The following is a 15,243-nucleotide window of genomic DNA, read 5'->3' on the forward strand; positions in this document are numbered from 1 at the left end:
CCTTTGTGTACCTTACCAATGCCGCCATTATTAGCAATTCTCTGTAATATAATTGTGTCTCAAAAGCTTCTCCTGCCACTCCTCGGGGGATGTAGACACCTTGTCGCCTTGGGCGCCACGCTAACCGAAAGAGGGCATATCGCCAAACGCGTTCGCGCGTGTTTCCCCACTAGCCCTCGAACGCGATTTCGCCTGCGATTCAGACCGCCGCCTCTTCTACCTTCATCACAGCTACGTTCAACCCCCAAATTCCAATTCCCCTCCTCCCCTCTTCTATCACCCTTCTCCTTCTAGACGTTCCGTCGTCCTCGTCACCTCTTCTCTCTTAATCCCTCCCTCTTTTCCAAAACCCACAATCACAACCCCACATCAACAGTAAGTACATGAACACCATCGCCGACCGTGGTGCAAAAAGTCCAATTAACACGGTGGAACAGTGCTTGAGGCACGATTGGAACAGGCTGCCCTCCTGAAGCGCGTAAGTAGCGCCCAAGCCTACATCTTAGTCCTCCCGTCTGGTTTCTATACTAATTTTTGCTCTACCAGGTCGTCGACGCCATCAAGGACCTCGTCCAGGACTGTAACTTCGACTGCAATGACTCCGGTATCGCCCTCCAGGCCATGGATAACTCGCACGTTGCCCTAGTCTCCATGCTGCTCCGTGCCGAGGGTTTCTCGCCCTACCGCTGCGACCGTAACATTGCCCTCGGTATCAACCTGGTCTCGCTCACCAAGGTCCTGCGCGCTGCTCAGAATGAAGACATCTTGACGCTGAAGGCCGAAGACTCTCCCGATGCCGTTAACTTGATGTTTGAGAGTGCTGAGACTGATCGTCTCAGCGAGTATGATATTAAGCTCATGGATATTGACCAGGAGCACCTGGCCATTCCCGAGACTGAATATGCTGCTACCGTTGAGATGCCTTCCATGGAGTTCCAGCGTATTTGCAGGGACCTGAACGCTCTCTCCGAGTCGGGTGAGTACACCCTGTCCATTTGCTTCACATCAATTGAGATATGACGCTAATTCGTCCCTCTCTCTCTATAGTCGTCATCGAGGCCAGCAAGGAGGGTGTCAAGTTCTCCTGCTCCGGCGACATTGGTAACGGCTCCGTTACCATCCGCCAGCACACCAATGTCGACAAGCCCGACCAGAACGTTACCATTGACCTCTCTGAGCCCGTTGCCCTGACCTTCTCCCTCAAGTACCTTGTCAACTTCTGCAAGGCCTCCAACCTGTCCTCTTCGGTAAAACTGCACCTGTCCCAGGAGGTGCCTCTGCTGGTTGAGTATCCTCTTGGCAGCGGTCACTTGCGCTTCTACCTCGCCCCCAAAGTATGTGAAATTGAAATTTGCTTTCTTGGTCTTTTTGAGCGTCACTAATCAGTTCCTTTGACAGATCGGCGATGAGGAGTAAATCACATGAACTGGTCGAGACCAGACAAAATGAAGCCCCTACGATAATGGAGATCCCCTGACGGAGGCCATGACTTGTTTATTTTCTTGTTTTCCCGCACCATGTCCTGAAATAGAAGGGATAGCAAAGCCCTTTTACTATGCTAGTTTATTCCAATTAACATTCCGAGTGGCCCGAGAGGGCTCTCGAGCTATTTTATTTACCCAGCCACCTGTCTTATCACGAAAAGTGGAAAAATTTTGCACCGAGAAGACTGTCCAGTTCATTTTTGGTTTCTACTAAGACAATCACATAGTACGAAGGTGTGGGAGACTGATGTCGACACGTCTAACGTCAAGGCACTACACGCTCTCCTCGAGTCATCACACCCACACACTTAATCCCCAGCCTCAGTCTCCAAATGCCCACCCACCATGCAACGTCAAGGGTCCCTCAAGGGAAGACCTAACGGGAACATGGCCCGCAACCCCACTAATTAGCAGAGTCGCCAAAAAACAATCCTTTCCAGACCCACTCCGGCCGCACAAAGCAGCAACAAGCAAAGTGGACGGGGGAAGTAAAATACTGACCTGAGAAGAAAAAAGGGTGAAGCGCCATCCCCACCAGAATGATCGGAATCGAATGATACCGCTCTCATCTCTTCCCACCCCGAAGGACAAAAAAAAGACAAGAGCACAGTATGCTGCGTATTGCACTAAAGTGTCATCACACACAATCTCCGCACCGACTCTCCCATAGGGTATCGAGACTGGTCAAAACCAGCCCCGGGTCCCCCGATGTTTCTGATGCCGAATGCAGGTGTGTCGAGAAGGTCACACCAGGCCCTCGCGGGCAGCACCGGCCCTCGGACTTCGCGAACGAAGAGAGGGCGGGTTGGGGGTTTTGAAGATTCCTCCGAATTTCTCATTTGCAAGGGTTCTCGGGCTGGGGCGGGGCCCAGGGTACCGAGGACAGAGGGCAGGACCTGCTGTCGTGTGTAGCAAAGAAACGCAGCATTGGTGGGGATGGCGCTTGGAGGAGAAGAAGAAGAAGAGAAGGAGACCAGTCGTGAGTCAAAAAAGAAAATGGGAAGCTGTGGGTGTATTGACCGCCTTCTCGATTGAGGAAGTAGTGTGGTTCCTGGCATTCTGCCGCTGCACGAGCTTTTAATATCCCACTTCTACTATCCTCGATATCGCTATGGCTCATTATTGATGGGTAGAACCTTGAATTTAAGATTTTCCATACTTTCTGATCTGAAGTACTTTGAGCTTTGCATGATTTATCAACAAGTAACTTCAGCTCGTTTATCTGACGAAATCGCTCATTGGTGATGTTGGAAGTCGTAAATATGTCACCGAGCTCGCAAGGTAGCAGACCACCCCCATCGCTACTAGATTTCCTCAAATGCTCGAACAATATAGGTCCGGCCTTCGACGCTCACTTTCTCCCCAGGTACTCTCCACGACCCTTGCCCTTCACCTTCAAGACCATTTTTCATCGAAGGCAGCATCCCTCCAGCCGATCCAACCACATACCGATCCTCCCACGCTGAGCTCCATTCCTCCCTCCTAGCACTAACATCAGCCCCCGTCTTCTTCACAACCCACTCTCCCGACGAATTCCTTTGTCGAGTATGGGTCTGGGTCTGTTGCAGTGCCATATATGTCCCCCACAGTCGGCCAAGAAAGGTCTTAACTACAGTAACCTCGCCCTCCCCTTCTAGCTCGCCATCATCCGACTCCAGAACCCATGACATCCCTTTTCCAGGTCCTTCGGCGTCTTCCTTGAATGATAGCTCTCGCCATACCTCCTCGTATTCCGTCTCGGGCGCACCGGGCAGATCAGGACGAGGCATAGATCCCGTCTCGAGGTCGTCGCCATTCGGGAGAGTGACGAATGTACCACAGTCGACACTTTCAAAAGCATCGTGAGAGTCGAGTTCGTGGGTGAAAGATACACGCACTGGATAAGTTGTTAGCCAGAATTGGAGATTGTTTTGAACGTGCTAGGTGTGACAGACGAGGTTCTTGGCTTTCAATGATTCGTTGACCGGCAATTGCCCAGTCAATTTCACCGGTTTGCTTGTCCATTCGCAAATCGAGGTACCAGTCCTTGACAGACATGACGATTGTATCGGTCGTTTCGTGCGCAGGCTCCGGAAGCCATCGTAAGGAGATGCGCGTCGAGAAGCGACAAGCCGAATCAGTGGGATTGCCAGTATTGGCCATGGTTGAAATGAGTTATAATTTGGTGTAATTCAGAGGTAATGTTTGGCTTCGAAGGAAAACACTCAAGAGTGTCGTCCGAGGAGTCGGGTTTCAGTGGTTTTCGAGTGCCTAAATTGTAGGCTCGCAGGGGTCAATGAATACTTGAAGCCAAGACGAATTAGGTATTTCGAGGAGATGGTTTGGCAACGGTAGGCTGATCTCACTGGCCTTATCGGCTTCCCCTCATGCCCCGCATCCCGCATCGTCGGCTCGAGCAGCTCTTTTGGAACGGCTCCCCTCACGCGGCAGGTTCCGCTTGCTTGACTTCAATGACTCTCAATATACTCAGAAACAATAGATTATGTATAGCTCCAGAACAGCGGAGATTGATCTGAATTACCCAAGATATGGAGTCCATCTACAATGATTCTTTTCCATACCCGAGGAAAGCTAGTAGGCCGTATCATGCATGTAGTCTAAAGAATAATAACTAAAGTCCATCTCTTGATTCCTCTGAATCATTCCACGTGCGGCCAGATTTCTATCTATATACATGCATGCTCAGCGATCAGGCTAGAAGTATTCGGAAGACTGTCGATGGCCGAGCGATCAATCTGATCAATCGATTGGAAACCAGCTTCCTCCATCAGAAGATCGAATTCGGCCAAGAAACTCTTCATGATGTGGCGTACACCATGTTCGCCAGCAATACTAAGTGCCCATACCCATAGACGACCTAGGAAGACGAATTTTGCTCCGAGGGCGAGAGCTTTGAAAGCATCGGCAGCCGTACGCACGCCAGAGTCGAACATGATCTAATCCCACTTGTTAGAATGGTCTCCAGTCGAGGAATTCAATGCAGTGTGTGGAATAGAAGAATACATACATATATGCTATCTCCAACAGCTTCAACAATCTTCTCCAGGGCATCAAGGCTTGCGATGGCACCGTCAACCTGTCGACCGGCATGATTCGTAACAACAATGCCATCGACTCCACTGCATATTAGATCAGCAAAAGTAAACTCGACCCTTTGAGGCCAGGAGCTCACATTTCGACACATTTCTTGGCCGCTTCAACACTTTGGATACCCTTCAAACAAAAAGGCTTACCACCACTGATTCTCTTCCATTGAGCCATCGTCCACTTGACCTTTTCCCATGTATGAGCCCGTCCATGCCAAATATTCTCATCAATCCACTTTGAGCCCGCCTCTTTAGGATTCTGCTTAGGATCAATACCGGCCTCCTTCAGACGCTTTTGAAAAACAGGATCCTGTAAAGCAATGTCACCCGCACCATGCTCGTGATAAAATGCATAGTTCCCCGTGAACACGTCATTGTGGCGCCATCCGAGAGCCCAGGTATCCGTAGTAAGCATACAAGCATCAAAACCAGAGTCCCAAGCACGCTGCATCATTGAAATAGCCAGTTCGTCATCGTGACTTTGGTACAATTGGAAGAATCGCGGGCCGCTGCCGTTGGCTCTGCCGACGTCTTCAATGCTATAACTGCCGGCTGATGAGAGGCAGTAAGGGAGATTCAGTTCTTCTGCAATTTTTGCAACGGATAGCTCGCCTGTCGCGTGGTAGATACGATTAATTCCAATGGGAGCAAAGCCGATCGGAGCGGAGACTTTATGGCCGAAGATTTCTGTGGCGGTATCTCTGGTGTTGGTGTCGACTAGAGTACGTGGAATAATTCGGTGGCGGTAGAATGCCTGGCGATTCGCCAGATGGGTCCATGAAAGACCTGCATTGCAAGAGGAGTAATACCTGTGTACAGGTTGAATTGTAAGTCAAGTTCACCTTGAATCAGTGAGCTACTTTTGAGCGATACCTACCATCCTCCTTGGGACAGCTTCTCTTTGGCAAGTCTCTCAACCTCGGTCGGATCTGTATGGTCAGCACAACACTTAGAGATTGGCTAGAGTCAGAACTTATGGTAGAGGGCCCATTACCAGTGTTGAAGAGTGGAAATTGACCGAGATTAGTATCCCAAAACGCTTCACGTCGATAAAGCGACCACTGCGGAGTGTTTCTTGACTTTGTGTTGGGGTTATTGGGGTCGGACATCTCGACTGACACAAGTATAGACGATTGGAAAAGTTCAGATAGAGACTTGAATACACTGAGAGAAAGAATATCAAAGCCGAGTGCTTGGAGTGGCTAAAGGCCGAGGAAGTGAATCGCTATTTGTACTTGAAGGACATCAAAGTGTATTCGCCGCAAATTTCCTATTGGTGACCAAGGATGTTTCGATCTTGCAAGCCTGGTCAAGCCTTTATTTGAACCAGTCTGAAATGCCCATAGTTCGATGGTTTTGTTTACACAGGCGGATAACGGTCCGATACTGTCAATTGCGGTGGGTCTTCTTAGATGGTGCGGGTCTCTTTGCATGTATTGTCCGAGAAGCTCGCCCGAAACAGATTTCCACGCTTGGTAGGAAATCTAAAATATCCATTGTATCAACAATACCTGTCCAAGAGGTTTCGGAAACAGAGGTAATCTGGTGGCGCGATGATTGGTGTCCCCACCCCTTCCTGAGGACCAGGCGCTGTTGCAAAACAGGTTTTATATGGGCCGTCATGATGATATCAAGCATACGAGAAGGACGTAAGGGTTCAAATAGTTGATATTCATGGATTTAGTGCTAATTTGTGTATTTCAATAGATAGTGAGGCCTCGTTGACAAGACTGGCCTCCACAAGAGAATTTTTTACATCAAGCTCTTGTTTCGTAGTTCGTATCTAAATTATGGAAAAGGCATATTATTTGACGTCCGAGCAAGATATTCATTAACCCAAAAGCATGAGGCATGATAGTGGAAGTTGCTTATAGAAAAAATAATTGGAAACAAAAGTCTTCTAAATTTCCGTGAAAATCAGCATGCACGTCTGTCCCTTTGGCCTCGCCGAGATGATCTGATCATCCAGTTTCATAGAGCCATGCATGTCAGGTGCCACCGTGGTAGCGAATCGAGAATAAACCTCTCTAAGAAGCATCTTCATCTCCACCAGCGCAAGACTGTGAAAGGTTAGAACGCAACTTCAACACGAGCTCTCAAATGGAAAACTCACTTCTTCCCGGTGCATCCTCTCCCACCAGTTGCAAAGGCGAAGAAATGCCTGTTTCGCTCTGCAGCGCCTTTTTCATCGAGCCACCGATCAGGATAAAATCGATCTGGCTCGGGAAACACTTCATCACAGCTCCGATGAACTGTGTATGGTTGACAGCTCACGATCGTATGCTCTGGAATGAAGTAACCACCAATCGATCTCCCACCTGTGGGCACATAACGCGGCAAAGACATCGGGATCGGTGGAGAGCAACGCAAAGCTTCCTTAATCACCGCGTCAAGGTAGACCAAGCTATCCAACGAGGAATCAGGTGAAGCATTTCTGAGCTCGTGTTGTAACTTGTGCTGAAACTCCATGTTTTGTGGTTGCGAGAGTTCCCACATCAAAAAGCAGAGACCATCACCAGTAGTGTCAATACCAGCTGCCATGTGATCTTTGCATTCTGCTGCTACTTGCAGAAGCTCGAGGCCGGATTCTTTGCGCTTGAGCTTTTCCAGGAGAGTGTATTCCTCCACATGGGTCTGGGCGGTCATATCGAGGACAAACTTGTTAGTCTTGGGTGCACTGCGTGGATGGAGGAAACTCGGGAAGTATGGTTCCAGCGATGGGAGGTAGTATGCCAGAAGACTTTCTATACCCAATGTTCAGCATATAGTAATTTCAGGTGTGGAGGGAGAGAGAATTGCTTACTTTGTAGACTCTGATGATAAGTAAGCTCCTCCATGATCTCAAAATCCTTCTCAACATTGAGTGATTTGAGACCTCCAGGACTAAACATGAAATGAGTAACACAGTCTACAGCATAGCAGTGGAGAAGTACCTAGGGTTGCCAGTTAGTGGAAGTTAATAATGAATCCGATATGCCAGGGAAAGCTCACATAGACATCGACGCTTTTCTTGCCAGCTTCGAGGCACTTGAAGACAAAAGTCATTGCCCGCTCGTTGATGGCTGCCAAAGGCTCCGGTTTCATGACGTTTGTCATCGCATATCGCTCGGCGAAAAGGCGTTTTCGCTTGCTGTGCTGCATCATCGTGAGATTGAGATCACCTCGTGCGATTCTTTGGGCAAGAATCTACTAACCTCGTCTTTGCACAATGTGGAAAACATGGTTCTATAGTCCATGTTAGAAAAGGACAAGGTAAGAGTCGTCTTATCTGGCTTGCCTTGTCTTTAATTGCTTGAAAAGCGAATAAAATTCAGTCTTGTCGTAGCCGCTCCCTCCGGAAGCATAGATCTCTCTGATGGCATCAAGGCTTGTGAATGATACCTCATTGGGACCTAAACGGACAACCGGCCCATATAGTTGGTGAAGCCGATGCACAGATTCACGTCGGTTCGCGGTGAACTCTTGATACTTGATCCAGAAACTTGTGAAGCGGGTATACCACGGCCCCGGCACCTTAGAAACAGGCGATATGATGTCCTGGATCACGATATATCCAAAGAGGAGGATGGCGCCTACCCATATTGAGAGCATGGTGGTGTTCAAAGTGGAAGGTCAGTTTTTGTCGCTAAAATGGAGAGCTTTCCAATCTTTCTGAATAAACAAGATATGGAAAGGTTGCTCGCTTCCTGGTCATTTATAGCAGAGCTCTGAATCGAACGGAGTTGCCATTAGATAATTTATATGTGCTGCAAAAGACAGCTTGAGAAGAACTGTCGATCCACTTAGCATAGCCGATACCAGCTGGCATTGGAGCTGTGCGGGGAAGGGCGGTAGGGTACGCGCTGAATGGCTTGGTGAGGTCCCGATAGCATTTGGCAACTAGCCCGAAATAGGCAGTCAGAGGAGATGTGAGAACTAGCATCATCGAGAGGCTTGGCTCCGAAGCTTTCTTTCAGGGTGGTTTGCAACCCAAGCTTGTTATTTGGGCCCCTGCCAAGCCTATCTGCTCGTTATCACGACGGAAGTGTGTCGGACTCTAGAAAGATAAGAGATGGGACGGCGCAAATAATTAGTATGCGAATTAGAGTCCCTGGATAAGACAATGTTTTACCAAGTGAAATGCTACTGTTCAGAGGGCTCATCAGATTCTGTGATATTTTGCACTTGTGAGTTGTACTTCTAAATCGTCTTCCCCGCTAACACAGAGTCGCCAACCGGAACGGCGAAAGGCCTTACAAATACCATCAGACTCGAATCGGGCAAGTGTAGTGCGAAGCAAATTGTGTACGGCAGTCGTCAGTTCGCTTGCCCTGGCCTCTCTTCATCGGATAATTAGAGAACTGCCGTCTGAACCCACAAACCCGAGTATGAAGCCGGATTGCGTCAAATGGACTTGACCAGAGATATCCTGCATGAGAGATTATCAATCGGGAAAGTCCAATCAATTGGAACTTTGTCGGCGTTTTCCCAGTCATCTAAAATAGCCGGTTTTGTTTCAGGACCAAGGCGCAGTTTTTTGAGTTTTATAGAGGAGCATATTGTAATCTCGCTGGGTATCATACATTCCATCTACTGGTAGTATGTTTCCTAACCTTGGTCATGTCTTAACTAACACTTCATTCTCATAGTGCGAATCGAGAACTGTTCCATCGTGACAGAGGATTCATTCGCTTAAGGAGTTCAAGGTTTGCAAGTTCAAGGACCAGCTTCATCGGATCCCTCATTTTTAGGATTTGCAGTAGCCCTTTACTGCAGGGTCTGGGCTACCCCTGGGCTTCTTTGCAGGAATAGGAACGGGACTCAGCGGATAAGGCTGTGGCCTTATGCATCACAGCTGCCGCGACTGTGTCATCTGTCTTGCCGATTATTGTGGGCAAGGCAGTAAATGAGAAGTGGTATTATTAGATCAATGGCCGATAATACTGCTCTCGGTCTGTCAGCTCACCAGCTTGTCATTATCGAGTGCTTTCACTTCGCCATCTAGTTGTTGCCGGTGGATTCTTAATATGATCTGTCAACGTACGTTGGGGACAACTACCTCGAGTATGCCATGGAACTGGTCGTGCTACATTTGGTAGTCATCAATGCAAGTTGATTCTCAAGCAAGCATCGATCGTGGCAATGATTATGCGGCCCACAGCTACCCACCACATGGCGGGATTAGCCGCTTATCTGAACAGTCAAGTAAGCATCCACGCTCCACTCAGTGATTAATTACAGTACTGTACGGAGTAGTTAAGCCTCCTTGTCCGCCGAGTTATATGGAGAAACCTCGCTGATTGAGTGGTGATGGATGGATAGATTCTGGACATTTCAGCTCAGGCGATCATCCGCTGGATTAGGCTGATCCCTGCATATGCCCGCCTATATATCGGCCAGCCTCCCGCATGTGTAGGTCCATACCTGGTGGTACATGAACCATCACGCCAATGATTACTTCGAGTTGAAACTTGATGGGAGTTCAGGTATTATTGTAGGAGCTCGTACTATAGGACAAAGAGCCAGGCATATTCGGAGCACCAATGACTAAAACCCTGCCATAAGGGAAATTCCATTCAATCCCAGGCACGAAGCGCATGCGATTGAAAGCTTTAAGTTATACTGGACAACTCCTCAAAGCCAACTCCTCAAATTGTTAGCAATAAGTGATTTAGGGAGATTGGCTCGACGAACTGACCACAGGAGAGGTCAATGAGAGAAATCAGCAAGTGTCACTTTGTCTCAGACCAAGCTCGCGAGAATACGAGCTTACAGAGGATGTTTCCAACCCAACTGGCGCAGTAAGGAGTTGATCCTCGCATAATGGGGGCTTAACACATGGAGATCGAACGGGAGTGGTCAGGCTTCGCGTGGCATGCCTGACCAGCCACAGCCACCGCATCACAATTGGTGGAATTCCGCCCAGGCGTACCCCAGCCACCACTCCAGCATGTTGCACGGAAGGAACCAGCCACAGCACTCTGACAGGCCACATTCTCGGTCGTGGTGGAGGACGGCTGACAATCCGGCCTGTTGTGTCCCGGGGGCGTGTGGCTTGGATGGTGTCGAGTCCCGTGCCTCAGGCAATTGGAGAGCCGTTAGATTGCGACAGCTATGTCGAGCGGCCCCGCGGTTTCGCATAAGTGGACAAGGGGGGCTGAGGCGTCATGTCATGACCGAATGGCCGACGATCAGCTGCTGTTTTGGATGGAGGAAAGGCAACGGATGAGTCTGGAGTAAACGTCCACGCCGGAGAGGCAAGGCAGCCGCCAAAAGAGGCCCAGAGCGAATTGACGTGGCCAGTAGCGAGCAATAATAACCCAGTAAAGCGATCCGGACTTGACCCAATAAGGTTAGGTGTACCTGTTTCGCGCGAATGGGTCCAGGCCCACAGGAACCAGGAACCACTGTGTAGAGCCAGCCAGGGCTGGGTCACTGGAGAAACCCATCGAGTTGCATGTGTCTAGAACCAGAATGTCGAAAGAAAAAAAAAAATGAAAGCAAAGGGGTGGAAAAAAAGTCCCAAGCAATGCAAGAGGAGAAGAAGGCCCAGACGAGTCTAGTGGTTGTGTGTGTGTGTGTGTGTGTGTGAAGGAGAGTATATTGGGGGACCCGCCGGATGCTGGTATGTGGACGTGTCTTGGTCCAGTGACTTGGGGGTCCTAAGGCGTGAGTCGTGACTGGTGAACCCCGGATGGATCCCCCTTTTGCCCTTTCCACCTTTGAGGCTGTCGTTGTTTTCCACCTCTTCTCCTCCCTTCACCTCGTCACTCGTTCATTCTCCCCCCGGCTTTCTTCTCTTCTCTCGACAAGAAAAGAGAGAGAGAGAGAGAAAGAGAGGAAGAGGAATCACAGACTAGCTTCGCCTGACTTCCGATCGCTGATCCCCCGACCTCATTGTCCGTCCATCCCCCCACCAGCAATCCCCTGCGACCGGACCAGAAAACATCTCAAGGCAGCACGAGAGGGTGTCTATTCGTCCTGATCTCCAATTCACCACCTTCGCTCGTTCACAACTCGGCTGGCTCGAGCAGTGCAAACTGTCCACGCCGTCCGATGTTCCTGCGGCTCGACTCTTGAGTCTAATTCAGTCCCAGCTCCTGTCCAACGAAATCGCCAAGCCACCGGACACACGAGCCTCTGGGCGTTTCGACCCTCCCACGTATCAGGGACCAGCAGACGGCTACACTGCGTCTCACACCTGACTTGTCCTCCCTGGACCCCCTCTCTTCCTCATAAATAGCAAATCCCACCGGTTCCTTCGGTGGTCAACACCGTCAGTGTGTCTTTCGCCGCTCAGCATCGCGCCGACCCGAGCTCCGCTTCGGAGCACTTCGGCAAGATTCTCTCACACGGGTCGCGTGCTTCCCTTCTTGGAGGGGCTTCGTTTGACCCTGCGTTTCGCCCGGGGTTTCGTGGTCGTGAAGGATATACGAACGTGACTCCGAAAAAGAAGACGCCCAGGATGTATATGCCTAACACTCACTGGACGTGGTCCTTTGCCATCGTCACCCTGGTCCAGGCCCTGGTGACGCTGGGCCTTGAATGGTAAGTTCTAGCCTAGGAGAATCCCCGTGCCACCTAGAATGGAGAGCCGATACTAATCGAACCGGTCGCGTGTAGTTACATTTTCGCCAACTTTCAGATCCAAGAAAAGCCCAACGAGAGTCCATCATCAAAAACCATCCCCACCTTCCTCGCTCTTTACAGTTTCGGATTTATCTATGAGTTGGTCCTTGTGTATGACGCACTGCGGATGAAAAACACCATTCAAGTGATCGGGTTGTGTGCATGCAATTTCGGTCTCTTGATCTACGGCGCCGTTCAAGTACGACAGATTCAAAATGCCGTGGCCGTCCTGTCCGTCAACGACAAAATCAGCCCGGTCGTCTGGGCCGAGTCCGAGCCGTTTTTGATCATTATTCCGTGCATCGTCGCGCTTGGATCAATTCTGATGACCTTTGTTGCATGGAAGCTGTACGACGAGTTCGCGTGGACCATCTACAAGCACATCAGTGCAGACCTCCGCATGAAGCGCCGCTACCTTACCTACCAGATTTACATCGCCCTGCTGAAGTTCGATTTCTTCTTTTTCCTCGGTTTTACCGTGCAGTTCCTGGTCGTGGTATCCTCCTCCAAGCACGATGCCGAGTTCTACTTGACCATCATCGCGGTTCCCGTGACCATCATTATTCTGCTTTGCGGTGCCTGGTTCGTCCGCCGCGAATTCACTACTGGCATGATCATCATTATCGTAAGTCCTCCAGCAGTCTTGATCCGTTCAGCAACCTTGACCTAACCAATTCTTGAAATAGTTGCTGTTATTCGCGGCCCTGGGGTACTTCTGCTTCAAACTCTTCCGCATGTACGCCCCGGCAACATTCCCTCAATATCTTCCCGCTCGTCCCTCGATGACATTCTTCGCCATCATCACCCTGATTCTGATTGTCATCACGATTGTCATCTCCTGCATATGCGTGCACAACTTCAACTGTGGCCTGAAGCCGCATATCAACAAGAAGAAGGACCGGCCCGAGGAGAAAACTACCGAGCTCTCCGATAATGTCAACGGCCAGGTTCCTTCTCGGATGATGATTGACTAGTCAGTCTTTCCGTCAAGGGCACTGGTTCTATGTTCTACATAAGAGTGAAACTGATCACCTGTTGGCTGGCGCTGGATCTCGGAGTCAGTATTCTCGTTTCCTCATTTCCTTTTCTCTCTACTCGTTAATTGTGTCCTCGGATCCTTTGATCATTTGAGCCTGAATCTTCCTTGCGTGTTTGATTATTTTGACCCCCTCGATATGATACCTCACCAGCGTCGAAGCTCTACCCTTCTTCCTTCCTTTCCCTCTCACCATGGGTTCTTCTGCCCTGGTTCAAAATTCCTGTGATTTTATTGGCTTTGCTTCATCTCTTTCCTTCCCCTCTCCCCTGACATATCCATCACGAAGTGCACCGGAGGCGTTATTCTTTTCTTTCCTGTTCCTTTTTTCTGGGTATGATTCCCGGGCGTGTGTTCTCGGCCCTTGTTTGATTCCATGTCACTTATGATGACAGATGCCAGCTGGCATTTCCCTATGACCGTGACTTAGTTCTCCTCAGGATCTCAAGAATCTCACAATGTTCAATATATCATGATAATCTGAATCGTTCAACCTTTAAAGTACATGGTAGCAGCTTCACAATGAGCTTCCAGAGCCAAAGATCAAAGGCAACTTGCCCCGACCGTAAAGCTCTCTCATTGGTGGACTTGGGGTATCTTATACCAAAATTACACTGGGTCTGTGGTGCCAATCCCCACATTGTAACCGTATTATTACCAGCGCTAGTATCAAACAGGAAACCGCGATCGTGGCCTCAACTCCACAACTTTCGGAACATCTCCCCTTCGTCTCCAACCTGCCCTTCCTTCTCTCTCTCCCTCGCTCTTTTTCTTTCTTTCAATCATTTACCTCAATCAACTCACAATGGTATGTCTCCATTCTGAACTGCAATCAGTCTCTCGATTGGCCTTCTCCCCAAGCCAATGCCCACCGATCCATCACCCCACAGACCTCCTTTTCAAACCACCAATGCCAGGTTACAGCTAACATCATCCCTCAATGTCCAACAGGCCTCTCCCCGTCCTGCCTCTCCTCTCACCTCAGGTGCCGAGTCCGGCCCTGACTCTAAGTCCGCCGGTGCCGCTGCCGCCTCTGGCTCGTCCATCAGCCGTCCTTCCTCTCCCACTCCCCCCGGTGGCCCCCGTGCTGCCATGCGCCGTCGCGCCGCCGCCGACCACAAGGAATCTCTTCGCAATGCCCGCCCGGCCTCTACCCGCTCCGCTGGTGCTGGTGGCTCTTCGGGCACCATGCTGAAGCTGTACACCGATGAGAGCCCCGGTCTGCGCGTTGACCCCGTCGTTGTGCTCGTCCTGAGTCTGGGCTTCATCTTCTCCGTCGTTGGTCTCCACGGTAAGAATCAATCACTATGTAAAAGATGCTTGATCATCGTGAATTGATAGACTAACTCGTTTATTGCAGTCATTGCCAAGGTCACCCGCAAGTTCTCCGCATAAGCGAGTCCTCCGTTAAATACCTCAAATCCACGAAATCAAAGGCCTCGCGCCTTGACCCTCGACTATTTGCGTGAAACTGCCGCCCTCATTCGCAATAACTCCTTCCTCCTATACCCCATGACAATTTAGTCCTTTCGAAACCTGGTCGGTGGCGGCGCAGAGGATCTCCAGTTTTGGCCACGCTGGTGTGATTCCGTTTTCCTGACATCTGTGATGTTTTTTCTTTTTCTCTTTTACCTTATTGGCGGTGCTTCTACCGATGAGCGAGCGTGAGATGACCTATCCGCTGTATAGGTCGGGCTGGGTGACATTGAGCTGGGGATCTGAGTCTGTCTCTTGGTCTATAACGGGGTTCGCGCTATTGTAAGCTGCGGTGGCCCTGCATGGACTGAGAGGAAGACCCGGGTGGCGAGGTGGCATCTGGCGTTGTCTGTACCATAATAACCAGAAACGATTGTCTTGCATTGAAATATTAATGGGCACAGTCTACAATCTTTCACTAGATTGACACTTTTCTTTCCACGGCTTATAGTCTTGATGCCTAAAATATTCCCCGAGATGTCTCCATCTACCCTGTTCAAATTGGCCAGTCCAGCTATTAGCTTACAATATCGTTGGTATTCAGTGCGTAGAA

The 15,243-nt window shown here is 49.8% G+C and overlaps 7 protein-coding genes across 7 annotated transcripts; 3 read left to right on the plus strand and 4 right to left on the minus strand.

Moving 5' to 3' along the window:
* Positions 1-18: 18 nt before the first annotated feature.
* N7458_008221 (proliferating cell nuclear antigen) lies at positions 19-1,416 on the plus strand (the record flags this gene model as incomplete). The annotated part of the gene is made up of 5 exons (XM_056911603.1): positions 19-43; positions 438-478; positions 547-976; positions 1,048-1,334; positions 1,399-1,416. The coding sequence occupies 5 exons, from the start codon at positions 19-21 to the stop codon at positions 1,414-1,416; spliced, it is 801 nt and encodes a 266-aa protein (XP_056764429.1).
* Positions 1,417-1,931: 515 nt separating this feature from the next.
* N7458_008222 (uncharacterized protein) lies at positions 1,932-2,323 on the minus strand (the record flags this gene model as incomplete). The annotated part of the gene is made up of 2 exons (XM_056911604.1): positions 1,932-2,110; positions 2,176-2,323. Coding segments are annotated over 2 exons (327 nt in total), but the record flags the coding sequence as incomplete, so codon positions are not given.
* A 465-nt stretch (positions 2,324-2,788) lies between these two features.
* N7458_008223 (uncharacterized protein) lies at positions 2,789-3,626 on the minus strand (the record flags this gene model as incomplete). The annotated part of the gene is made up of 2 exons (XM_056911605.1): positions 2,789-3,360; positions 3,419-3,626. The coding sequence occupies 2 exons, from the start codon at positions 3,624-3,626 to the stop codon at positions 2,789-2,791; spliced, it is 780 nt and encodes a 259-aa protein (XP_056764431.1).
* A 524-nt stretch (positions 3,627-4,150) lies between these two features.
* On the minus strand, positions 4,151-5,679 carry N7458_008224 (uncharacterized protein; the record flags this gene model as incomplete). Its single annotated transcript, XM_056911606.1, has 5 exons — positions 4,151-4,420; positions 4,492-4,603; positions 4,657-5,379; positions 5,448-5,499; positions 5,565-5,679. 5 exons carry the CDS (start codon positions 5,677-5,679, stop codon positions 4,151-4,153), a joined length of 1,272 nt encoding a protein of 423 aa, XP_056764432.1.
* A 791-nt stretch (positions 5,680-6,470) lies between these two features.
* N7458_008225 (cytochrome P450) lies at positions 6,471-8,161 on the minus strand (the record flags this gene model as incomplete). The annotated part of the gene is made up of 6 exons (XM_056911607.1): positions 6,471-6,630; positions 6,684-7,314; positions 7,374-7,503; positions 7,562-7,705; positions 7,765-7,795; positions 7,848-8,161. 6 exons carry the CDS (start codon positions 8,159-8,161, stop codon positions 6,471-6,473), a joined length of 1,410 nt encoding a protein of 469 aa, XP_056764433.1.
* Positions 8,162-12,014: 3,853 nt separating this feature from the next.
* On the plus strand, positions 12,015-13,152 carry N7458_008226 (uncharacterized protein; the record flags this gene model as incomplete). Its single annotated transcript, XM_056911608.1, has 3 exons — positions 12,015-12,097; positions 12,260-12,803; positions 12,865-13,152. 3 exons carry the CDS (start codon positions 12,015-12,017, stop codon positions 13,150-13,152), a joined length of 915 nt encoding a protein of 304 aa, XP_056764434.1.
* Positions 13,153-14,019: 867 nt separating this feature from the next.
* Positions 14,020-14,609, plus strand: N7458_008227 (SEC61-beta family protein; the record flags this gene model as incomplete). The annotated part of the gene is made up of 3 exons (XM_056911609.1): positions 14,020-14,022; positions 14,166-14,505; positions 14,575-14,609. The coding sequence occupies 3 exons, from the start codon at positions 14,020-14,022 to the stop codon at positions 14,607-14,609; spliced, it is 378 nt and encodes a 125-aa protein (XP_056764435.1).
* Positions 14,610-15,243: the final 634 nt, after the last annotated feature.

This window comes from Penicillium daleae (genome assembly GCF_028827525.1).
Source record: "Penicillium daleae strain IBT 16125 chromosome Unknown utg000007l_segment0_segment0, whole genome shotgun sequence".
Lineage (NCBI taxonomy): Eukaryota > Fungi > Ascomycota > Eurotiomycetes > Eurotiales > Aspergillaceae > Penicillium > Penicillium daleae.